General features: G+C 42.2%; 1 protein-coding gene across 1 annotated transcript; it reads left to right on the forward strand.

The window, feature by feature from the left end:
- The first annotated feature begins 22872 nt into the window (after window positions 1-22872).
- On the forward strand, window positions 22873-26277 carry LOC105061274 (cytochrome P450 93G1). The gene is given in 4 exon segments (XM_010945284.4): window positions 22873-23157; window positions 23160-23354; window positions 23357-23832; window positions 25361-26277. Coding segments are annotated over 4 exon segments (1551 nt in total). The 5' UTR covers window positions 22873-22904; the 3' UTR covers window positions 25988-26277.
- The last annotated feature ends 488 nt before the right edge of the window (window positions 26278-26765 follow it).

Raw genomic sequence — 26765 nt, forward strand, 5'->3', positions numbered from 1 at the left:
ACATCATCGTCGAATGCCGATCAGTTCCTTGCTGATCATGCATGGCGTCAATTTGCAACCACCCGGACTTGATGATATACCGACTCATGGAGACAGAGAAGTTGGCGTCAATTTGCAACCACCCGGACTTGATGATATACCGACTCATGGAGACAGAGAAGTAGGTTTCATCTTTATTGGCTGCACAAGGATACGTGTTCACTATATATCCTCCCATATGCGTACGTTTAGATGGGTAGAAACTCTTAAACTTGGCTGTATGTGCTCTCACTAATCCTTGAGGACGTTGATGCCCGTGCCGTAAAATCTACTTTGTGATCAGTTTCTTAGCAAGAATTAATTGAGCCCACTGTGGACTTAGTTTTTTGGTTGAGATTGGTTCCCCATATAGTCTAATTCCTCCATAAATAGGAATAAATATAAACGATATACAGTGGCCAACTAGATCATAAGAAATAATCTAAGTTATGTGGTTAGCCTATTTTTGTACGTTGGTTGGACCATATAGGGAGGATTTAACTTATCAATGGATCAACCTTTTAGGTCGTTCAGATCTAATTACAGTCACCCCAAAATTGACCCAATAATAAACAGAAGAAGATGACGATATATATTGCATCTTCTAAATACCACAATATATATATATATATATATATATATGTGTGTGTGTGTGTGTGTGTGTGTGATAAAGCAAAGATATCAAAATATAATTAACATCTGTATAGGAATATACATGGCCAAAAAATCCTTGATGCTAGTTGGACCATTATCTTGGAAGATTAGCCTTAGGAATTACTACAGAAAATTGATAAAGATTCCAATAGATTCAAACCCTTTGAAATATCAAGACTCATGTAAGAGGAATGGAATATGATAAGACTCAAATTTTATGAATAACTAAGAAGAAATATGGGACATGAACAATGCTAATACCTAGATAGAGCGGCACTCGTCGAAGCTGTTGGTCGTCCTGTTAACACTGACGATGTTTCGAATGCCTTAGCTTGGAAGGCAAAGAAGATCGGCTCTTGGACCACTCGGCAGCTAACTGAGACTATATTTTTTAACTCTTGTCCTGATAGGCAAACAGTTCTAGCTCTGATGGCAGAAGGACATGTGCATGAAGATGGGTTCCCTCTCATAATGAACCATTGGAACCCACGGAATCAAGGAGTGCAACACAAGCTTAAACTTTAAAGTTTATGCTAGCTACTTTATTTAACCTGCCCCTTCTATATATGTTGGTCTGGAGAATCCGTTGCGTCGATTATTGTTGGTTTTGGAGTCCCTTACCAGACTTAACTTACCAGACTTGCAAAACTGGTCTAAGGTGGGAAGACTGCGACGCTTTGACATAGTTTTCTACTGTGCACAATTTGAAGACATTTCAGAGAAGATAGAGGTTACTGTCGGGCCCTATACTTACTCAGTGGAAGTCAAAATCAACTATGTGCTGGAACGCTTGCCAACCTTTGATGACTCGACCTCTGCATCCCATGCAGATCAAGATGATGAAGGTTCTGATGACTGGGAGTTCTGGCATGGAACAATCGGTAGATCACCATTGAGTGGAGATGGACATCGTCGGCAAGATTTTCAAGAGGACAGCAAGTCATCAGATGGCCAGAATACTACTAGGGGTGCTCTGAGATGCCGTCGGCATTCCTCGGATGGTGCAACATCAGGTTGTGATTTGGATCAGAATCAAATCCTTCCAAAATGGTTGAACCAGCTTAGTCTTGTGCCGAGTTTGGTGCCCACTCTGATCATCTTTCCTAAGCCGAAGTTGGATATTAGTCATTTTGTTGGACATATTAAAATTTCAAATATGTTGGACCTCATTTTAACCATCTGATGACGTGACGACGCCCCGATGATGTGGCGAGCATATGGCGACATGACCTAACCACAGTGACCACTCAATCCGAGCGATGTCGAGCGGCTCCTTCAGCAGCTCCACAGACTTTGGCTACGGTCCGACCACCTAAGTGAGATCAGCAGCTTGACGATATCTACATCATCGGACAATTGCCAACCCCACTCGATCTCCGCCCAAGTCCTTTGCAAGATTTGTAGAAGCTTCGAAGTATCCCTGACGTGCGAGGAATCCTGACCTGACAGCTGACAGCATTAGCAGCCTTTTCCCATTAGTGGAAGACTGGTCTCGTTAGGATCAGTCTGACACCCACTACCACTGGCCTTCTAATGGCCACTTCTCCGGTGAACGGCGATCTGCTACCTGGCAGGCTTCTCTCCCATAAAAAGGGGCAAAAAGCCAACATTATAAGGGGTTCCTCTCTCTCCCTCTTAGGCTCTCACCATTAGCCTCTCACTGTTTTTCCTTTTGATTGCGACTAATTTAAGCATCAGAAAGTCCCTCGTCGGAGAAACCCCCATCAATCTCTCCAACATACAGACTTTCTTTGTAGGTACCCAGAGGCATCCGTCCGACGTCCCCTCATTCCAGCCTGGCGGCTGTCTCGTTGCGCCACTCGCACCACGTCGCCTCAATCGGAGAGGAGTAGTAATAGATTGGTGCAAGAAAAGGGCCCTGAATGTCCTATTTTTTTAAAAGAGGCATAAGAGCCTGGCGATGGAACCATCTCACCATGTTGCACCGACAATCCCAACAGCATGGCAATCCTAGCAGATAGAGCACTAGGGGGCAAGCTCCCCAATAGACTGCCACCATCTACCCAGACTCAGTCACTATCCCGATGGAACAAGTCCACGTGCTCACGTCCGTTGCACAGCGGCTGCACCCCCGAGATGCGAGGGAGGCGCAAGCTCCACCAATGACTTCATCCCTACGAGACCACGGGACCTACGCAAAGTGACTCGGACAACGGTGGAAGCATGTGAATGCAGCCCAAGCCCCACACTAAGGATTGCTATTAGCCAAACCGGCTCCATGCCCTTCGCTCGAAGCTCTTAGGGAGACTATTGGCGAGACTGATCGCTGGAGTCCTCCAAGGGAGACTCCACTCCAGCTCTCCCCCCACCACAACGTCGTTCTTGATGCAAGAGCGGACCAAGGATGAAGGCTCGGGAGCTGGAGTGCCAAATAGATGAGCTCCAAGAGGCTAATCGTCAGTAGAAAGATGGCTTTGGCTTCATGACTTAGCCTTTACTCTCTCAAGAGACCTCAATTGAGCTGAGCTCAAACTAGTTCAAAACACCGTTAAGCGAACCGCCAAATACATCCATCAACCTCCTGGGCAACCAAGAGGACCACGATGTGTGGAGTAGCATGTCGATGGAAAGGGGTGGGACTCTCAAGCAAGCAAAGGTGCGCATGAAAAAATGTGCACACTAGTCTTATCGAGGTAGAGTCCCCCCGGCCACCGTAAGCACCCAAGACCACGAAGATCATCACCAACTTTGGTCTGATGCCCTTACTCGCCCATAGACGAGTGAAGCGAGAGCATTGTTGATCACGAAGATCATCTCCAACTTTGGTCTAATGCCCCTACTCATCCATAGTCGAGTGAAGTGAGAGCATTATCGACTGTGAGGATCGCCTCCAACTTCGATCCGATGCCCCTACTCGTTCGTAGGTGAGTGAAGCAAAAAAATCGTCGACCACCAAGATCATCATCGATTTTGGTCCGATGCCCCTACTCGATCTCCCGTAGATGAGTGAAGCAAGAGCATCATCAATCGCGAAGATTGTCACCGACTTCGGTCTGATGTCCTTACTCATCGTAGGTGAATGAAGTGAGAGCATCGTCGACCATAAGGATCACCCCCAACTCTGGTCTGATGCCCCTACTCGCCAATAGATGAGCGAAGCAAGAGTATCATCGACCACCAAGATTATCAGACTTCAATCTGATGCCCCTACTCACCCGTAGGTGAGTGAAGCGAGAGTATCATTGACCATTAGGATCGCATCCGACTTTGGTCTGATGTTTCGATTCGTCTGTAGACAAGTGAAACGAGAGCATCATCGATCGTAAGAATCATCTCCAACTCCAATCAAATGTCCGTACTCACTCGAAGGTGAGTGAAGTGACATCATCATCGACCACGGAGATCGTTGCCGACTTCGGTCCGATGCCGCTACTCATCCACAGGCAAGTAAAGCGAGAGCATCGTTGACGGTGAAGATTGTTGTCGACTTCGGTCTGATGCCCCTACTCGCCCATAGATGAATGAAGCGAGAGCATCATCGATCGTAAGGATCGCCTCCAACTTGATCCGATTTTTCTACTTATCCATAGGCGAGTAAAGCGAGAGTATCATTGACTGCAAAGACTGTAGCCGACTTTGGTCTGATGCCTTTACTCGTCTATAGGCAAATGAAGCGTGAGCATCGTCGACCATGAAAATCATCACCGACTTCGATCTGATGCCTCTACTCACCTATAGGTGAGTGAAGTGAGGGCATCGTTGACTGCAAGGTTCGCCTCTAACTTCGATCCAATGCTCCTACTCGCTTGAAGATGAGTGAAGCGACAACATCGTCGACCATGAAGATCATCACCAACTTCGATCTGATGCCCCTATTCACCTATAGATGAGTGAAATGAGAGCATCATCGATCGTAAAATTATTGCCGACTTTGATTCAATGCCCCAACTCACTCGTAGGTGAGTGAAGCGAGAGCATCATCAACTATAAGGATCTCCTCCAACTCTGATCTGATGCCCCTACTCGCTTGAAGGTGAGTAAAGCGACAGCATCATCAACCATAAAGATCGTCAATTACTTCAGTCCGATGCCTCTACTAATCCATAGGAGAGTCAAGCGAGAGCATTGTCAACTATAAAAATTATCATCGACTTCGGTCTAATGCCCCTCCTTGCCCATAGGTAAGTATAGCAAGAGCATCGTCGACTGCGAAGATCGTTGCTGACTTCGGTCAGATACCCCTACTCACCCATAGATGAGTGAAGTAAGAGCACCATCAACCGTCAAGATCATCGTTGACTTCGATCCGATGCCCCTACTCACCTATGGGCAAGTGAAGCGTGACCATCATCGATCATGAGGATCACCTCTGACTTTGGATCGATATCTCTACTCACCCATAGGCGAGTGAAGCGAGAGAATCATCGACCTTCAAAATCATCGTCGACTTCGGTCTAATACCCCCACTCACCCATAGATGAGTGAAACGAGAGCATCATCGACTATAAAGATCACCTCTGACTTCGATCCGATGCCCTTACTCATTCATAGGTGAGCAAAGTGAGAGCATCATCGATTGTCAAGATCGTTGTCGACTTCGATCTGGTGCCTCTATTCATCCATAGGCAGTGAAATGAGAGCTTCATCGACCGTAAGGATTGCCTCCAACTTCGATCCGATGCCCCTACTCATCTATAGGTGAGTGAAGTGAGAGCATCATAGACTGAAAGGATCATCTCCAACTATGGTCCGATGTCCTTACTCATCTGAAGATGAGTGAAGTGAGAGTATCGTCAACCGCAAGGATCGCCTCCAACTTCGGTTCGATACCCCCACTCAACCTTAGGTGAGTTGAGAGAGTATTGTAGACAACAAAGTCTCTGATCTGAGTCATCTCCAACATGAAATGATGTCATCTTACGCCTACACCTGAGTAAGCCACCCGTGGATAAGCGAGTTGAGGACCTTCTAAATACTGGGCGGAAAACAACGATGGCGACAATGTGGGAGTCAAAGGAAGACACAAGAGAAAATTATTTTTTATTCCTTGCAAGCCAGATTTCTGTTATAAAAGTGGCAACAAAAGAAAAACCACGAAGAAGAATGACGCTGACAACTTCACCAAAAAGCCACATCAATCGATTAGACCCACACTAATGGGCTACTGAGGGTCCCCATGCGAGAACCCTCCCACTGGTGAAGGTCATGACCTCCTCAAAAGACTCTTTGGCAGCCAAGTGGCCATCCTTCTAAGAAGCATGTACTCTGTGGATGCCATATCAGAGACTGTCACTAAAGCTATCTCAGCGAGGAGGGAGGGGTAGCCCTATAGAAAGGCTGAAGACCTTCCCTTCGGGCATTGGGCTAGAGTGGCCCCCGATGGCCATAGGCTTGAGTCCTCCTCCAGTATGATAGAATTTTCAATACCTTCCAAGTCAAGTCGAAGCCCACGTAACAACGCCCTTCTCTTGAATGATTGGCGGTAGCCTAACCAGAGGAATTGGCTCCCCCGACTGAGGAGACATTTGCTACTCATCAATAGTGAGCGGAACCGCTCCACCACGCCATGAAAAACCAAAGATGGATCTCCATCCCAAGGTGGCGAAATGTCACCTCTATAAAGGGGGCTAGGATCAAGCACTCCCCAACAACTCTTGTTGACCAGTGACAGATGTTAGCAAGGGAGTGCCGATGGAGATTGTCTTGATCGCAGATTGAGGATCCGAATTGTGCGCCCTATGGAACCACCATTTTCAAGGCAAACGATAATAAAAGCTTTACGTTCTTAGGACTCTGTGAAAATAACTTTTCAAAAATGACTTTCTGAGACTCTTGGAGCTCATCCGGGAGGCAGAATGGTTCAAGTCATCAATCATGATACGACTGATTTGTTTAGCACAATCAGAGTCACTGAAGCCCTCGATGATGCTGTAGCTGTCTTGTACTTTGACAATCGAAGATCGCAACTAAGCATGCCGACGGCCTCTCTCCATGTGATGGAGAGAAGGCAAGCTGTCAAGCAGACACATGATGCATTTTAATACTGCCACGATCGAAGTTCCACACCTTGACATGTCTGTCATCATGATGATAGAGCGACACAGACTTGAAAATGAGCACCTACTTTCCTCCCCCAATGAAACTTTTTGAAAGGTCAAGCCGACCTCTTAATCTAAGCTCGAAAGCATGCTCGGGTCGAGGGAGGTGAAACAAATCGCCATGAAAAGGAAGAGAGGAAGAATGGCGACAAAAATGGCCCCGCAACTATAATCGCGGAGCTCCGGAAGAACGAGGAGAAGATCCCCCCAAACAAAGGAGGGGGGAGAATCCTCTACGTAGTTCCGCCAACCAAGCTCTTTCCAGCTTCACACACCCAAACCCTTAAGAAATTTGAAGATAAAGTTTTGCATATCAGAGATGAGGGCGCTTGCGGGTTGGGAGGACCCAAAAATCCTAAGTAGTAGGAGGGCAGAAAGTGAAAATACAAAGGATCCCGTTCGGTAAGAGTGAGCATCTTCAACAATGTCATGACAAAAGGTGCAACCAATCTCGGTGGTCGACCATACTAATGAATGGATCAGAGTCGAACATCCATTGCAAGTCATCGGAATGCATGTTTGGGACCGTATGGCTTCATATAGGAGGTAAGCGATTAAATAATCGAAGATCACTAGAACCTCCACGCAACCATCCATTATAAGCGAATCGCACGAGGAGTGAGGACAACCTTATATGAGTTTGGAAGACCTCCCAGGGTAAGAGTTCACAACAACACTGAATTAGATGCAACAGAGACAGCAAAATGAACACTTCATTAAAAAAAGAAGATCTTATTACAAGACAACTCTAATCAGACAAAGCCTATTATAACACAAGAGAGAGAAGTACGAGCCCTGCTATCATCAGAGCCCTCCAACGAATCGGCACCATAGAGATCGTAGGACTCGACGACGTCGAGCTCATGACATGTCAGAGTGTGTTTGCCTTTATGACGTACTTATCAAACATCTCGAGGATGACATGGCCATCAGAAAAGGTCAGACAACTCTCAAAGATCCAAGACCATCCCGTGAGGTGACATCCTGAAGAAGTTCCGATAGCGGCCACACAAGTCGACAATGGAGCAGCAAAATTTTTAACACCTCCCAGGCTAAGATAGACACTGCCAGATGTACTCATTCCCAGCGTACTCCTTCGAGGCAAACTCCGATCATGCAAAGGCACAAGGAGGCTATGCTCAGAACGAACAAGCTGTGGCAGCACTCCGACAACCGCAAAGCGACATCTTGGAGAAACAACCAGATGGTCTCGACTACAATCAGCAAAAACTCCACTTATAGAAGAGCAGCCCTCTGACTCTTCCACTGCCCCATAATATGAGACACACATCACAGAGATGAGGTCTCGATAGCTGTGCCCAGAAATTTAGACACTAGCCGTCCCTTTCAATGCATCACCACTACAGACGAATATCCGACTCCAAATGCCTGGAGAGTACGGTTCTCAAGTATTCAGTCCTTGGAAGAAGGCCCATTCCAATGTGAATCCTCAAGAGAGCGGGAGGAAAAAGTGCTCATGCTGTTCCAAACAGCATGAGGAGTGTTTGGGTACCCACCCAAACATCATCGAATGGATCGGCCAATCGAACCACTAAAGGCATCCCGACTGTACCTCATGAGATCGGACATGGATCTCCTGTCATCGAGATGTGAAGCTATTCGATCCTCTATATGAGACTTTCCATGAGTGAAAGTCTCAACAGTGGCTCAACGACAGGCAATAATTTTTTAGAAGACCTAACTAATCTACAGGTCTATCCAATGATGGAGATCAGGCATTTCCAAAGATAGCAACCCAATGGTTTGGTTTTAGAAATTTTGGAGAAGACTACTACTACAAAGGAGAACTCATCCACAAGAGAGGTGTATGTGAAAACCCCTTCTTTTCATTCATTTTAATATTTACAAAAATGGTACCAAAAAAGCACCGCACCGAAAAAAGAAAAGAAAAAAAAAGGAGAAAAGAAAGAAAAGGCAAATCAAGGAAGCAAATAGAAGGACTTTTTCCTCATCCAAAAAAAATGCCTCGACCTCCTCATCGCTGTTCCCCAGGTGGAGGCGGTGTAAATCCAGGTACGACATCATGTAGTTTATACAGACTTTGCAACTCTCAAAGCCCTGGATGAATCTGATGGTTGAAGCATCGAAAAGCTCCCTCTTTAAGGCCTCCAAGGCTTTATACTCTATGATGCAGTGGAGTCGCACCTCAAAGAAGGCATCGACAGTGGTGCCCGGTGGGCCGCTCCCTGGGAGTGGAGGACCCCTTGCTTGGGGGCTCGTCGAGGCGGTGCCCAACCCGTGCTTGGAGGTGGCCTTTGCCCTCTTAGCCAAAGACCTCCTCCTCAAATACTCGGCTTTCTTCTTTGCCACTTCCTTCATCATTCGTGGTCCATCACTGTAATTGCCCAAAGAAGATCGATGGAAGCTCTTCGACTGATGCATCTACCACAAAGAGGGCAGGCTATTTATACAAATTTCAAGTGACTCACGTCTCACCAACCAGCAATTGAGTCGTGCCATGTGTCCAGCTCCAAAATGCCAATAGCCGTAGCCATTAACTGCATCCTTTTGTTACTAAGGAGTGGCCGACAGAATGCTTCGAGGTCCATTCGATCTATCGCATGGCAACCTGGGATTGATTGGAGATAAATCCCAGCTTATTCCCTTGAAAAATCCTACTTGCCATTATGGTGGATGGAGTTTCGAGGTGCACCATGGGCTGGCATTTGGGTTTTCATGAGCAACCCACACGCTGACCTCGATCGAGATGATGCCAACGATCAGGACTCCCCAAACTTATCCTAAAGAAACCTCAGTTTCACCCACCAAAGATCTTCAGATCGGGTGAACCCCAATAAGAGATAGCGATCCGCATCGAGGATTTTCGGACACCACATCTCAGGGTTGGGGCTCCATTTGATGACCCCGATGTCACCAAAAATCCTTGATCAAATTCGAGGTCACTCCGATGAAATCCAAGCTGAAGAAGCTAGCTCAATGCTAATAGGGACCCAATCGCGATGAGTTCCACACCGCCCTCAAGATTGCGACCAAAGAGGCAATAACCCAAATTCCACCTCGAAGGCACCACTATGGATAGCAGATAGCCGTCAGGCCCAAGAGCATCCGATGATTGCAAGCGCTATCCAAAAGGCCATTCCAACAGTAGGGAACCATGCTTCGGCATGCCACCTCAAGGTCCGACCAATGAATTACTTTCCGGAACGAATCTTTTAAATCGAGAAATGGGGGGCAAGTATTGGGCCGCTTTTATCCCCCCGATAATGTGGTGATGCCCCAATGACATGGCAAGCATATGGCAATATGATCTAGCCATAGTGACTACATAGTCCGAGCGATGTCATGCGGCCCCTTCGGTAGCTCTACAGACTTCGGCAATGGTCCGACCATTGAATGAGATCGGTAGCTTGATGATATTACATCATCGAACAGCCACCAACCCCACTCGATCTCCATCTGATTCTTTGCGATATTTGTCAAGTTCGAAGGGTCCTCGGTGTGCGGGCATTCCGACCTGACAGCTAGCGGCATTGACAGCCTTTTTCTACTAGTGAAAAATTAATCCCGTCAGGACCAGTTTGACGTTCACTACTCTGGCCTTCTGATGGCACTTCTCTGAGAGCAGCGACTTGCTGCCGACAGGCCCTCCTTCATAAAAGAGGCAAAAGCCAATATTAAAGGGATTCCTCTCTCTCTCTCGGACACTCACATCCACCTCTCACTGTTCTCTTTTCCGACTACGACTGACTTAAGCATCGAAGAATCTCTATCCGAGAATCCCCCATCGGTCTTTCCGACGTGCGGATTTTTTTTGTAAGTACTTGAAGGACTCATTGACATCTCCTCACTCCAGTCTGGCGGCCACCTCATCGTGCCGCTCATGCCATGTTGCCCCGACCGGAGAGGTGCAGCAACAAAACCTATAACTATTCAGGAGGAGAGCAGGATGGGAATGGATGTTACAGCCACAACACCTAGCCTAACTAGTGTTTGAAAACCTCAACAACTATCCACCCCTATATGGTAAACATTAAAAAGTCTTTTCTCCTTTATTGTCCATGCTGCAGGATAACGCTTCACCCACAGACCTTGACCATGGAGCTGACACCCTTGCTGCACCTCATCAACTAGAATCGAGGACTCAACCTTGGCTTCAAAATGGCGCCGATATTACTGCTAACAAAAGAAGTGTGGGGCTCCGAACCAGAAGATTAAATCTCTTGGAATGGACAAGGAAAGTCCGTAGCCAGAAGATATTCTTTTCATAAATTCTCTCACATAGCAAAATTAGATCCTTGGGGAAGAAATGTAGGTTGCTGTTCCCTTCATTTGGAGAAGGCTCTTTTAAGAAGATCAAGGAGATGGAGATGAATCATTGCGAAGCTCACTCCGTTGCTACACGATCAGATCTATCATAGCTCTATCATTCAGTGGGTTTCGATTTTGCGTCACGTTTTGTGTGCAGAATCTTTCGCTTTGCCTAGTGGTTTCTGTTTTCTGCTACTTTTGGTTACCATCACCAGTGCCTAAAGTCACTGTTTGCTATCTTTTTGGAAATGCAATCAAATGTATGCTTTCTCAGTTTGGCCTTGCCCAAAGTTCTCGGTCATGCTCCTTTTGTTGAGGCAAGGGCTGTTTGTTGGTTTTATAAGATGCTTGTAACCATGTCTGCATTGTGCTAGAATATAAGGGGTTTACGAAAGCCTGTGAAGCATACTCTAATCAGAGATATTGTCCTTCAATCCAAATTAATGCGATGTTGCTTGCTTTTAAGAAACAAAAACCAGTCACGTTACGTTGGATATTATATCATCCACATGTGGTTTAGCATTTGACTCTTGGGAGGTAGTCAATGCTACTGGGCAGCAGGAGGAATTCTAACTTGTTGGAAATCTGACTCAGTGCAAGTGAGCTATCTTCATAGAGGCTTATTTTCTTTGAGTACACAACATCAATGAAAAATGCAATCAACCACCGCAAGCTGGGTTATAACGAACGTATATGGACCCACTGATAATCATCTCAAGAAAGAATTTTTGAATGAACTATAAGATCAATCTGGAAAGGCCCATGGATCATGATTGGCGACTTCAACATAAGTTACTGCACAACTGAAAGAAAGGGAGCATCAAACAGCCACGCCTCATCAGACGACTTCAATGAATTTATCGACTTTCATTTTTTGATGGAGAAAAAACTTAAGCATCGCCACTTCACCTAGTCAAACCATAGAGTGACCCTACATTGGCACACATGCCTGGTCTCGCTTGAAATGGTTATCACAACATCCATTGCCTCTTCTATCTTCTCTTGCCAAACTAATTACATGGGATGATGTTCCACTACTTCTGCATGAGCCAATTCAGCGGATGGGAATCGCATTGTTTCGGATGATGTTCCACTATTCTTGGTTCACAGGTTTTGATGAACTCATTGTTGCTTGGTGGAGACTACATCAAACCTTATTCTCAAGCTAGGCTATCTTCGTTCAAAACTCCGACGTTGGAATCAACAGTGTAATGGAAACGTTATTAGATAGAAAAATTTAATCACAGAGCGTGTAGTAGACCCTGATTTGCAAGAAGAGAGTAGAATCCCTTCACTTATAGAACAAGCTGAGCGAATCACTCTCAAAAGGATATTAGAATCCATCCTATCTCAGGAAGAAATCCTTTGGAAGCAAAGATCAAGGACAACCTGGCTTAAGCTAGTGACAAAAACACCAAATTCTTCCATTTGCAGGCCTGCTCCGGGAAACGGAAAATTTTAATTCTTCCAATCAAGTATAACAACCACCTAGTCAATGAGAAATCACAGATCCAATCGATCTTCAAAGACTTCTTTACTAATCTTCTTGGGACACCGAATTAAGTCATTGATCGTCAATTGCAGGTCAACTGAGATGAATTATATGATGATGATCCAAATATCTTCTGGAGCTAGAAAAATCATTTTTTGAGGAAGAAATTCGGAATGCAGTTTTCAGTCTTCCAGCTGATAAGGCACCAGGGCCGGAAGGTTTTACAAATACCTTCTATCAGTGCTTTTGGAAACTATTAAAAGGAGACTTGGTAAGTTTATTTGAAAGCTTTCATTCAAATGCCACAGACATTGGAAGATTGAATTACACTTTCATCACCTTAATCCCCAAAAAACAAGAAAGCTTATCCGTAAAGGATTATAGACCCATAAGTTTACTCAATGGGTTATTGAAGATAATCTCAAAAGTGTTAGCAACAAGGCTGGCCCTCATATGTATCATCTCATTTTGGACTCCCAATCAGCATTTGTAGAAAGCAGATAAATCAATGATTGCTACTCATGTGCAATGGAAGTCTTAGCATCTTGCAAGAGATCCAAATAACAAGGTTTATAGTATAAACTTGATTACAAAAAAGTATTCGATAATGTGGATTGGGAATTTTTGTTACAGCTCAAGAGAGCGAGGAAATTTGAAGCCAATTGGTGCAACTGGATCTCCTCCATACTGAAAATGAGCAAAGTTGCACTCCTTATCAATGGAGAACCAACAAACTGGATCAAAACAAAAAAAGGTTTGAGGCAGGGTGATCCACTTTCTCCCTTCCTCTTTATTTTGGTAATGGATGTGTTAGGCCGCATACTTAAGCAAGCTTCCAAGAATAACTTGATCAAAGGGATTGGGACAAACAAAAAGACTTCCGGTTTGAGCTGCATACAATACGCAGATGACACTCTTGTCATTTGTAAAGCTAACAAACAGCATGCCTCAAACCTCAAGTTTATTCTATATACTTTTGAATTGCTAACAAGGCTCAAAATCAATATGGACAAAACCTCATCGATTGGGGTAGGGTTGTTGAGTACAAGGAGAAAATTCTTCGCGGACCTCATGGGATGTGGTGTTCAAAACTTCCTACGACGTACCTGGGGCTGCCTCTACGTGAATCCAAATTAAAAAATTTAAACTAAAACTTCCTAGCGGAGAAGATCGATAGGAAGCTGTCAATGTGGAAGAACAAGCTAGGTTTTGTCTATTGGTGGTAGATTAGTCCTTATTAATGCAGTGGTTGGATCCATCCTAGTCAGAACTGTCAAAATAGACTTGGCCACAGGACTGGCCCGACCCAATCCTATAAATGAGATGGGCTGGCTACCATATGAATAGCCCAAATAACAATCGGACCTGTTTGGCCTGCCCACATCAGCCCAAGAGCTAATATGGGTTGGACCGGGCTAGCCCGGATGGCCATAAAATTTTAAAAAAAATTTTAAAAAAAAATTATTTATTTTTTAATCCCTGACTCCTGAGCCCCGCTGCCCCACATCATCGGCCGCTGCAGTCGCAACCAGCAGGATAACCGCCTCTGCGGTTCCTCTCCCTTTCGCCTCCCAGCTTTACAGACCCCCTCCTCCTCATCGCTGGTGCCGCCGCCTCCGGCCTCCGAGTCCGATCACAATCAAGATACGCCGGTCCCCTCCTCCCTTCTGCAGATGGATGCCCGTCCATCCAACCTCCAGGCGATCCCCCTCCTCCTCCGGGCCCCTCCTCCCTTCCGTCGACAGACGCCCCTCCATCCAATCTTCAGACGAACCCCCTCCTTCTCCTCCTCCTCATCGTCGGTGCCACCACCTCTGAGTCAAATCCAGCCACAGCTCCTTTTTCTCCTCGGGCTCTCTCGATATCTCCACTCTCCAAGTTAGATCCTTGTTGCCTTATCTCAGGCTCTCTCAGTCTCTCTCTACTCTCCAGGTTCGACCGCTCGAGGTGCCGCCACTTCCAAGTCAAATCTGACCGCAGCTCCTTCCCGGGCTCTCTCAATCTCTCCACTCTCCAAATTAGATCCGCACCACCTCCGACATCTCCTCAGGTTCTCTCGATCTCTTTCCACTCTCCAGGCTCAACCGCTCGAGGCTCTCCCCTTTCGGACTCTCTGCCTCTCTTTTTTTCACTCTTCACTCTTCAGTTATTTGAGATTTAAGGTCCATGGACTGGCCTGGCCTAGTCCATCAAATTTTAGGCCCTTATGGACCGGGTCGGATTGGATCGGGCCAACCTATTTTGACAGTACTAATCCTAGTGTATTGGATGTCATTGCTCCTAATTTCACTAGAAGTTATTAGAAAGATTAAGAGGAAAAGAAGAGATTTTCTTTGGAGAAGTAGAAATTGCCATGGTTACCATTGCTTAGTAAGCTGGTCACAATTCTGCAAGCCAAGAAAGTTGGGTGGTCTGTGTCATTGATTTAATGACTTTTAACCTTTGCTTGCTTATCAAGAGATGGGGCAACTACTACATGAACAAAGATAGAAACTGGAGGAAGTTTGTACAGACAAGTTACTACAGTAAGAAATGCCCCAACCAAATTTTCAGACCTCAAAAGATGGTATCAACCACTTGGAAGAGCTTGCTGGTGGTTAAGAACCTTTTCACACAATGTACTTGGATAAAAGTTAGTACGGCAGTCAAACTACCTTTTGGCAGGATGTTTGGATAGAAAATATATTACTCAAAGATCGGTTTCCAGATTTGTTCTGCCTAACAACTATGCCATTCATCACAGTATAGAGAAGATTTAAGACAGCTATTTCGAGTGCCACTCACTGCACAAGGAGAATAATCACCTCAAAGTATGAGGACTCTAATAGACAAGGTAAGCCTCAACTCAAATTCTGATTTGCCGATCTAGAAATGGTCAGGGGATCAAAAATTCTCTACTTACAAATGCTACGGATTCCTAACTCATGAAGGTATTGAACCTATTTTTGCCAAACTTATTTGGCGACCCTTGGTCCCTAATTGAGTGAAGGTTTTTAATTGGCTTGCATATCAAAATAGAATCTTGACTGCAAATAATCTCCGTAAGAAAAACATCTCTGTTGCGATCAATTCTCTCGTCGTCTGATCGTCGGAGTCGCGCACCTGCAAGGAAAGTCCTCACCGACCGGAGATACCTCCGACGGAGATCCTCCGATGCTTAAGTTAGAGAGGAGACTAGGCAACAGTGAAAAAAACCAGGGGCTCAGCGAGAGAGAGAGCACTTTCCAAAACTGTTGTCTTACCCCATTTTATAGTAGAATGCGGTATAGTCCCACCATTAATGGTGTAGACAACTGGGGAGTTGTCAAATCGCCGGAGGCTATCAAATCGTCATGGATTGTCAAGTCATTGAAATTAATCCATGTCCTTGGCAGGACAATGCCCCATGACGGTCATACAGCATGTCCTTGGCAGGACAACAGTCCATGACGGTTGTACGGCGTTTGGACGGGCTGGCCGACTATATGTCGGTATTTGGTTGCCGAAACGTCAGGTGATGACTTGAAAACACCGTCGGCTGATCTGGTGCCTTGTGGAAGTCGGACGTCGGCTGCCACCCCCGATAGTGAGTCGGTGATATGGGTTCGGTCGTTCGATCGGTTGGAAACAGTATTGATCTGTTTGGCCGGCATACCTTTGGTTGGATATTGTCGGCAGTCATTGTCGGAGTCGTCTGTCTGTCTGATGGGTAGAATCGGGCGTCGGTCGGACCGTTCTGAAGATAAATCGGCGTATAGGGGTCAGCCAGTATATCTCAACAATCTCCAAAAAAATATCGCAGCATCTAACCTCCTCTCTCAATATCCAACAACTGCCAGAATCTTTGGAAAGGTTATGGATGGGGTGTAGGAAAAATCTATCCAAGGAGATCATGAAACTCGCATGGGATTGTGTGGTCATGACACTTAGCTGGATGTTGTGGAAGGAACGGAATGGAAGATGGTTTCGCTTCGAACCAAATTCGCATACCAAAGTTCTAGCTCAATGCATCTCATCTTTAGAGGCTTGGATCTCGGTGTACACAAGAAAACTAAAGCTTTTAAGATCCACACCTTTCTTAGAAGCTATAAGAAACCAGTGTCGAATCAGGAGCGAAGCCAAGTTGATCAAAGGACACCTTTTTGATCCGTTGGATAGATGCTTATCTCTCTTCATGTATTCTGGACTTGTGTCCTCTCGTCACTTTTGATGGCTCGGGGCTGACCAGCTTTAGCTCAAAGCTAAGTTCATGCAATGACTACCTCAACTCATTCATATCGGTTTCTTGTACATTCCTTGTTTTTAATAAAGTCTAGGTGGTTATACCTCCCCTTTTCATTAAAAAAAAAAAAATACAGACCATCTACTATACACCGCACGATACGATGCACAATGCGCACCATCCATCGCATGATGGACGGCCGCACATGGCCGCATGCAACGAACATGCATCCATGCATGACCGTCCATCACATGATGGATGGTATACTGTGCACTGCACTGTGCGATGCACAGTAGAAAATCCAGACTCAAAAAAAAATACTAATATCCGAGCATTCGTCGTATTGGAAGAGGGACTAGGCCGTGGGGCACTAATTCAACTGTCAGGCTAAATGAAGTTGAACTGTCGTCACGATAATATTAAAAAATTAATTATTAATTAGTTATATAGGCATAATTTTATATGTATAGAAATTATAAAAAATTTAAAAATTATCATTATTGTTTTAACAATTCTTTGTCCTATAATAACACTACATTGCAAATAATACATAATCTAGTAGCTTCACTATCATGATTTTTTATTCAGATTCATTAAATAGCGATAATTATATTAGAGACAAATAGCACCAGATGGAAGAGAAAAACATATCATGCTACAATATATATTAAAACACAAGTTTCAAATTTTTAAGTTTCAATAATACACCATATCTTTAAGACAATAAAAATAAAATATATTAAAAAGAAGCGTATAAACATATTGACGAGCCTGCTTAGTGCCTTGTATGGTTTGCAGATGAATTGAAACTTGACATCCAAATGCTTGCCCTTTTTCCATATTATGACAATAATAGTATATAACTTGTAAAATGTAAACAACAATATGATATTACAAGCAAGAAAAGTATATTTGAGGGCGGATTCAGGTACTTAGGATGCTTTTGTTATATTTTTGATTGTTATATAATATTATTTTGAGGGAACAAATATTGTTAAATATAGGGTTCAAACTTGTGCATAATATAGGGTACTTGAGTTTCTACCCTAACCACTCCAACAAACCATCGACTTCATTCAAAAAATACAACTGATAGCTATTACAAGGATTCAAAGCTAAATACTGAAAAAGTAAAATCCTGCAAAATCTCAAACCTTCCACTCTCTACCTCTTTTCTTCTTCTCCTCTTTACTGTTGATCCATTCTCCTCTTCCTCTCTCCATCAAAGCTTTCTACCATTTCCTTCCATTAATTAGTGTATGACATATCTCACGTTCGAGAGTCCTCAAATCCACAATCATCGTATCATCTTTAGATGTATGTGTGTCTCAGATGGGATGAAGGCGGAACAACTCTTAGATATAGATTTTGAGATCTGACACCGTCTTATGTCTCTCAAGCTTAGGATGGAGCCATCAAGATGCTCCTCCCTTCCACTGAGACTCTACTTTGTTTATATATTGTTGAAATAAAGAAATATTATCATGTTGATGTAGGATACATCAACATGCTAAGTTTTAATTCTATCATCATATGATGAGAAAAATATTACTTGATTCAAAAGGGCAAGATAGAATCCTGCTAAATTTGAGTGGCTATTTAACTATAGAAGCTCATCTCATGCAATATTAATGAGCATTTCTTTGGAGTACTAAGGGCTTGATTCCAATTCTTAAACGCATATCTTCTTATAAACTATATGCACAATATTGCATCATAACTACATGCTGTGTTATATATAATTTTATCAAAATAAGTATTCTAAAAGATTTCCTTTTTTGAAAACTATGAGAGAGGGCATTGTGGTAGATGTTGATGTACAATCTCAACAAGTGTGTGTGTATGTGTGTGGTATATGTATATATTATATATATATCACAAGAGACGGTTCAAGTAAATGTGGTATGAAGCTAAATACGCTAGATGAATCAGGTTCAAATAATGTAACAAATAGTACTTACCAAAGAGAGAGTAGGGCAAACTAGATGTTTGATGTTGTTATTGCTCCATCATCACCATCTTCGATTTTCACACCAACAATCTTTATCTTAGTAATTTGTCCTAAGATATATCTTTTACACCTCCAACTATTTGACATACAATGAATTTTTCTCCTCTAATTTTATTTTTCTAGTTGCCCTTGCTTCTATTTCCGAACCTAGAACTTTTTCAAAACTATCAAATCCTCTCGGTGGAGAGAGGCTATGGAGAAAAAGATTCAAGCTCTTGGAGCAAATAATACCGAACTATTATTATTCTTCCTCTAAAAAACAATCCATTAGTTGTAAATGGGTGTATAAGATCAAATACAAATTTAATGATACTTAAAGCGGTATAAGGAAAAGCTTATAGCCAAGGGGTTTATACAAAAGAAGGCATTGACTACTATAAACTTTTTGTCCATGTTGCTAAACTTATTACTAGCTCATTGCTTGTTTATCATTAATTGCTATTATATGTGGTTAGAACCTTTATCAACTTGATGTTAATAATATATTCTTGCATGGAGAACTCTATGAAGAAGTTTATATAAAAATTTGACCAAGTCATACTACAAAAAGATAAGTTTATAAATTGATTGGTCATTATATGGCCTCAAACAAGCTAGCAGAATTGATTTCAAAAGTTCTCTCAAGCATAATTACTTGTTATTGGCTTCACTTATTCTTGTGTTGATTATTTTTTTTTTTGGCATTTAAAGTATATTCCAACTCTTTATCTTGACATATGTGGATGATATCATCTAACCGTAATGATATTATGTTTATCAATATGCTTAAGTCCTATCTCCACTCAACTTTCACATTAAAGATTTTGAATCCTTGAAATATTTTTAGGCATTGAGATAACTCATCTTCCAAAAAAAATCTATATTTTATAATAAAAATATAATTTAAAAATTTTAAAAGATATGGCTTTTGAGAGCAAAAATACTAAGACTTTATGAAGCAATATTTGAAGCTCACAAACTCCGACTATCAATTGCTTGATGATCCTTTTTCATATCATCGCTTCGTTGGCCGACTTACCTCGCAGTCACTCGCCTAACAATAATATCTAGTCAGCTATATTCTTAGTCAATTTATGCATCGATCTTGCAAACCTCATCTTGATATTGCCCTCCCTTGCTGCACTATCTTAAAGGCATCGCTAGCTAAGGTATTCTTCTTTCTTCTTTTAGTTCTCTTCATCTCATAACTATTGTGACTCAGATTGGCCAATTATCCCATGACTCGGTGCTTTAGTACTGGTTTTTGCATTTTCTTTGATTCTTCTCCTATTTCTTGGAACACAGAAATGTCATGTCTCATGCTCTTCATCGAAGCTGAGTATCGGCAATGACATAATGGCTGTGAGATGCATAGTTAAAATACTTATTGCATGATCTAGGTATCACTTATTTTGCACCTATGGTATTGTATTATGATAATAAAGCTGATTTTCATATTGCTGCTGATCCCATATTCGTGAACATAGCACATCAAATTAAATTGCCATTTTCATAGAAAATTTAGTCTATCTTACTCCATACTAAATTTGTTTCCTTGATTTATCAGTAAGCTAATGTTTTAACCAAAGTCTTGGGCAGAGATGCATTTCATTTCACTATTATCAAGTTAGGCATTATAAACCTCCACATATTAACTAGAGGGGGAGCGATAAAAATTATACTTTAATTCTCTCAGCATCAGATTAAATAAATATAGGTAGCTACAAAATCCTATATGATTGAAATCATTTCTTAATTTTCTCAATCAATCATGCAATGGGATTTGACAAATATGATTCGTTATACAATTCATATGATGGAAATCATTTTTTAGTCTTATGAACTATGTACATATGTGTAGAGATTTCATTATATATATCATATCATTGACCAATCTTACTTAATCCCTTTGATATAAAGATATTGATCCTTCTGATATCAGAATATTAATCCCATATGGAGGGTATACAAGCATGCTTTCAAAGCTAATGAAAATCAAGTCTTTGGCTACAAATTTTTTCTTAATAGTAATAATAAACATGTTATCATAGCTAACTATAGTCATGTCTTTTAATAATCAAAGGATATCATCCACAAATTTTGACTTACATCTAAATTCAATGTTCTAGGAGGTTGGTGTTGACGGAATAACATGAAATTTTTGATCTATTAATTTTTCCTTGAAGTCAAACTTGTTGAAATTAGACAAAGACAATTCAGTATTCTAAGTGGAAAGATTTATCGAGGACCGATGGAGCACAGAATTCGCAAGCAAGGTTTCTCTTATCGCGGTTCGAGACCAAGCATTGCCGGCTTCGTAATCTAGGCTGTGAATGGGAGGACAAGCTCCATCATACTTTGGAAATTATGCAAAAAAAAAAAAAAAAACCGACCAACGGCTGAGGCTGCACCACTCCTTCGCACGAATATTCAATCCGGACCCGTGCAGTATGTATGAACGCATATCAAAAGCCATGGTGATACATGATCCAATGATCTGGAAAGCATCAAACCTCCAAATAATTTATTGGAGATATTTGATCGGAGAGAATTGAGATTTGGAATTGAATAAAATAGATGGCTTTCATTTCTATCATTTGATTAGAAGTTTCATTTTGATTTCATTCTAAGATGAAATAAAATGATCTATCTATCTAAAATCAATCTCTATTTCTTCTAAGATTAAAATTTTTATTTAATTTTAATTTCGATCACGAACAAATGCTTCGAAAATTTTATCATTTGATTTCGATTCCAATCTATTTCGATTCTTATTTCGATTCTGATTTCGATTGTCAACCAATTATTTTAAATGTCAAAAATTAAATTTTTTTTTTTAATTTATTTCTAAATCGCTATGGCAATTAATCAGGTCGGGTTACATTTACATACATCATCTTACGTGATACGAGAACCATTGGGGGTGTGCGAGCTTGCTATCATCTCAAACATAGCACTTAAGGAACCATGGAAAACAATACTATTCCATCTCATTGATCTGACAAGCATCGTCATGGAATCGACCCCAACTTGTTTCCCCGTCAACATAGCACTTGGCGATTCGTCCGATCATCCCCCAAGGTCACATGGGACATAAGTCATCACCCTGCAGTGCGATCCACGTCATCCTACTGCTATCTTGGTCAGATTTGGTTGGCGGGAAAAAATATTTTTCTTAAAAATCTGTTGCTGGTCTATAGCAGATTACTTGCTGTATATGAAAGTTTGTGAATTTCACCAATTTAATTGAAGATGGTTCTTTTTGATTCTCCTATTGATGATAGTAGTTGATATTTACTATTACAGGATTGTTGCCGATCAAATATTAAGCCCATTGATTGTTTTAAAATTTCACATATTTATCACGATGTTAATAGTGCTGCTAACGAATGATATGTATTATGCATGCCATGGTTAATTTTTTATTTATTTTTTGATATTTTATATTTTGATTATCATAAATATAATTACTTATTATTATAAAGTAAAAGTAGTTTGATATTATCCATCTGAATTGATTTTTATCTAATCAATTTGGATATGATAGAAATTTAAAATCTGACTAATATCATATCTGTATCTATATTCGTCTACGAAAAATGGATATGAAAGATAACTATCTGATCCATATCCGAATATTCAATTGACGTGTAATCCTATATAATTTTATATAGTACTTATTAATTTAAAAAATATATATAATTATATAAAATTTATTAACTAATTTATCATTTATCTAGTAATATCTTTGATTTTATAGTTATAACTTTAATTATCTAAACTATATCTAAAATGATATTCATACTTTCAGTATCGAATTATATCCATATCTATTTAAATAAATATAGATACAATTTTTTATCCAAATAATATGTATATTATATTTATATTTATAAATAAAATAAATATGAATATGGATATGTGGTATCTGATCCATATTCAATCTGATTTCAATGTAGTTACAGGTAGATCACCTTATTTCTCGTCATATAAATTTTATTTATAAAATAAAAAATTATTTTTATCAAAAAAAATATTTTTTTATTTTTCTGTTTTGAAAACTCTAATTTTTTTTTTAGTTTTTTCGTTGACCATGGTATCCCCCACCTATGCCCGTGAGTCCTTTATATATCCACTAACTCGACCTTTTCCTTCCTGTCTCTAATACTCGCTTCTCTCGCTCCGTCGGTCTGCCAAGCCATGGAACAATTAAGCTTCACTCCCCAGCCTTCTTCCTCCTCCTCGCCATCTCCTTTGCATCCGTCCTTTTCGTTGCCACCCTCTCCAAGACCGGTCCAGTCGCCGCCGCCGCCGCCTCCCGCCGGGGCCCCCGGCAATCCCGATCATCGGCCACCTGCACCTCCTCCGGCACCCGGTCCACCAGACCCTGTACCACCTCGCCACCGCCACGGCCCCCTCTTCAGCCTCCGCCTCGGCTCCACCCACTGCGTCATCGCTCCTCCCCTGACCTCGCCCGCGAGCTCTTCAAGAGCCACGACACGGCCATCTCCAACCGCCCCCAGACCGCCGCTGCCCGCCACTTTGCCTACGACGCCTCCGGCTTCGCCTTCGCCCCCTACGGTCCCTACTGGCGCTTCGTCAAGCGCCTGTGCATGTCCGAGCTCCTCGGACCCCGGACCGTTGAACTCCTCCGCCCGTCCGCCGCGTCGAGCTCCTCGATCTCCTGCGCGCCGCTCTCGCCAAGTCGGCATGTCGTGAGCCCATCGACATGAGCTCAGAAATAATCAAGATGACGAACAATGAAGTCACGAGGATGGCGGCCAGCACGACGTCGTCGGGGGCCGGAGGGGAGACTGAGGAGGCTCGGGAGCTGGTGAAGCAGGTGGCGGAGCTCGTCGGGGCCTTCAACGTTGCCGACTACATCGGCTTCTGCAAGAACTTGGACCTCCAGGGGCTGGAGAAGAGGGTGAGGGAGGTGCACCGGAGGTTCGACGCGTTGATGGAGAGGATCATAAGGGGAAAGGAAGAGAAGAGGAGGAGGAGGAAGGAGATGGGATGTGGGGGAGAGGACGAGGTGAAGGACTTGCTCGACATCTTGCTTGATGTGGCCGAGAATGACGACGCTGAGATGAAGCTCACCAGAGAGAACATCAAAGGTTTCATCCTGGTATGTATTTATTATGGCTTTTCATTTCTTCCTATGGTTCAATTTTAGATGAATTCCCGGTTATAATATTTGCAGCCACAATGGAAGTGCTTTCCAGAAGATCTACTCATTACACTTCTTGTCTTTAGCCCATTATAAGGTATTCTATTTAAGATTCCTCTGGTTTGGAATGTTTTAGTTGGACCTATCCGGATTTTACACCCACTGGGATGCCCGCACAATGGATAAAATTTTTATTGCCGGATGGATTGCGAAAAAAAATTATGATCAAATCATCACCGTCTGCCAACTCTTCGAAGCAAGCATACGTTAAAATGATAAAAAAATAAAAATAAATAAATTCTAAAAATTATATAATATTTATCAAAACTATTCACATATATTTTCTTGTATTTTTTGTGGATATGTCTAGATCAAATATGTTCAAGTCCAAAGTAAATATTTTGGATCAATCCTAGTAAATGGAGTTACTTTCGTAGGATAGCAACTGTAACTTTCACACCAATTCATCCAAATATTATTAATGTTAATGGTAACATTAAATCATGTTCCAATCATGCCATTGGAGCTGTTCTCAACAACGCAAGCCACTCTCTTCATGACACCCCAAACTTTGATTAGATAAGGTTTTTGAAGGCCATCGAAGACTTTAATGATGAGGTGTCTGTATAAAACAAACAAACAAAAAAAAAAAAAAGACTTTGATGAAGTAGGTTGCATCGATAGTTCACAAGATTTTTACAGTATTACAAGTATATATTCTTTTAACAGCCTAGACCAACGAGCCTCACAAATTGTTTGACTATCTCTGCGCGGAAGTGCAAGTTGATTAAGTTGAATTCTTGCATATGTATGCTGCCCCAATAGACTTTTGAGGGGTAGGTTGCACTAGTCAAGTTCTCTTACTATTTTTATACGGGAATTCTCTTAGATTTAACTGAATAGATTGCCCATTAATTAAGTGTTTGACTAGCCTTTAGGTGTTTCTTACCTACCCTTGCATTGAAGTCTCTGTCCGATTATTTGACTAGTATAATGCATATTTTTATATATTTGATTTGAAACTTTTGTAGGATCCATGAATTAGATTATCCATTTAAATATGACTATGTATCAACCAAATACCACCAAAACCAAATTCTGTGTGAAAAAAAAAAAAGACCTCCATATATAGATCTTTTGTTTATTCGTATAAAATTTTCAGTCAAATCCTGTAGAAATATTTACACGTGCCTTATGTGGAATTCTTGCCATTCCTACTAGTCAATTTATCCTACTATACTTCCTCTTCATCTTGATCTTTTATTTCCTGCATGATACCTTTCGTTTGTAGAAACATAGCGGTCAAACGAGAATACTAGATACACAAAATTTCGTATTTCCATCATCTTATAGCGATCGAAATTATTTTTCTTTTTTGCGTATTAATGAAAACATTAAATCCATATCCATTTAAATTTCCGTAAGAGTAACGCTGTTCAATAAGATTGTTACAGCACTCACAAGAATCGCGCGCGATGATATGCAGGATATCTTCACCGCCGGCTCTGATTCTTCCGCTGCTACCATCGAATGGGGACTGGCGGAGCTCATCAACCATCCCGAAGTTCTGGAGAAGGTGAGAGAAGAGATCGACCGGGTGGTCGGGAAGGACAGGGTGGTCGAGGAGACCGACCTCCCGAACCTGCCCTACCTCCAAGCAGTCATGAAAGAAACCATGAGGCTCCACCCTGCGGCCCCCGTAGCCCACAGGCAAACCACCAAAGCCATCCACGTAGGCGGCTACGACATCCCGACCGACACCGTCCTCATGGTTAACCTGTGGGCCTTCGGGAGGGACCCCAGCTACTGGGAGGACCCGCTGGAGTTCCGGCCGGAGAGGTTCATGTCGGACGCGGCGGCGGTCGATGTCAGGGGGCAGCACTTCCAGCTGCTACCGTTCGGGAGCGGCAGGAGGGGGTGCCCGGGGATGGTGCTGGCAATGCAGGTGGTGAGCGTGACGGTGGCTGCGATGGTGCAGGGCTTCGAGTGGGAGGTGGTCGGAGGGGAGGGGAGGTTGGACATGAAGGAGAAGGAGGGCATGGTGGCCGCACGGCAGCACCCACTGGTACTTGTGCCGGTGGCTCGCTTGGACCCATTTCCAGCATTGGCGTAATAATAAAGAGCAAGGAGCGCCCAAAGCCACTTGGACCGAATAAAAGTGTATTTGTGCGATATTCACTGGGAAATAATTTGTTGATTACGTGATGCGGTTAGTTTCGGTTTCATGAATCAAGAAAAACAAAAGTTAGATTAAATAATAAAACCGTGGGAGGAATGATGCCCTGGGCGCTGCAATTGGCGGCACGGTCATCACCTATGGTCACATAATTGGCGCATTTAAAAACTAGTTTTTATCTTCTTCTTTTTTTTTTTTTTTGGATTCTCCCCTCGCCTGTCTCTTCTTTTTGAGAATGTCCTTATCAGCTCCATTCATTAAAAATTTATTTTATAATATGTAAATCATCATTTTTAAATATATGAATAATTATTTAAAATTTGAGAAATATATTTGACTTTTGAGAATGACTATAAATGACGGAGACAGCATGAAATATCCTTGAAGGAAAGATAAACAATTCCATAAGAGGGTCTTTAATCGCGTTTTGAATATGTTAGTGCCACTTAAATGATCATTTAGACCTTTTGATTCTCCAAAATCCAAGCTAGGGATAGACAAATCATTTCCCATACTTATATATCATGCGTTAAAGAATTTGCTGGCTTTTGGATCTTTATCTCTGTATTCCAAAATTAGTCCAAAATTAGTCACATATTAAGGTATCCTCAGAACACGGGTGAAGAGGAACGGGACATTTCTACCAAAAAAAAATAAAAAAAGAGGAACGGGACATGGAATTTGGACCATGAAGTGTGGTTGTGAAACATTGAAA

The sequence above is a fragment of the Elaeis guineensis genome, chromosome 1 (genome assembly GCF_000442705.2).
Source record: "Elaeis guineensis isolate ETL-2024a chromosome 1, EG11, whole genome shotgun sequence".
NCBI lineage: Eukaryota > Viridiplantae > Streptophyta > Magnoliopsida > Arecales > Arecaceae > Elaeis > Elaeis guineensis.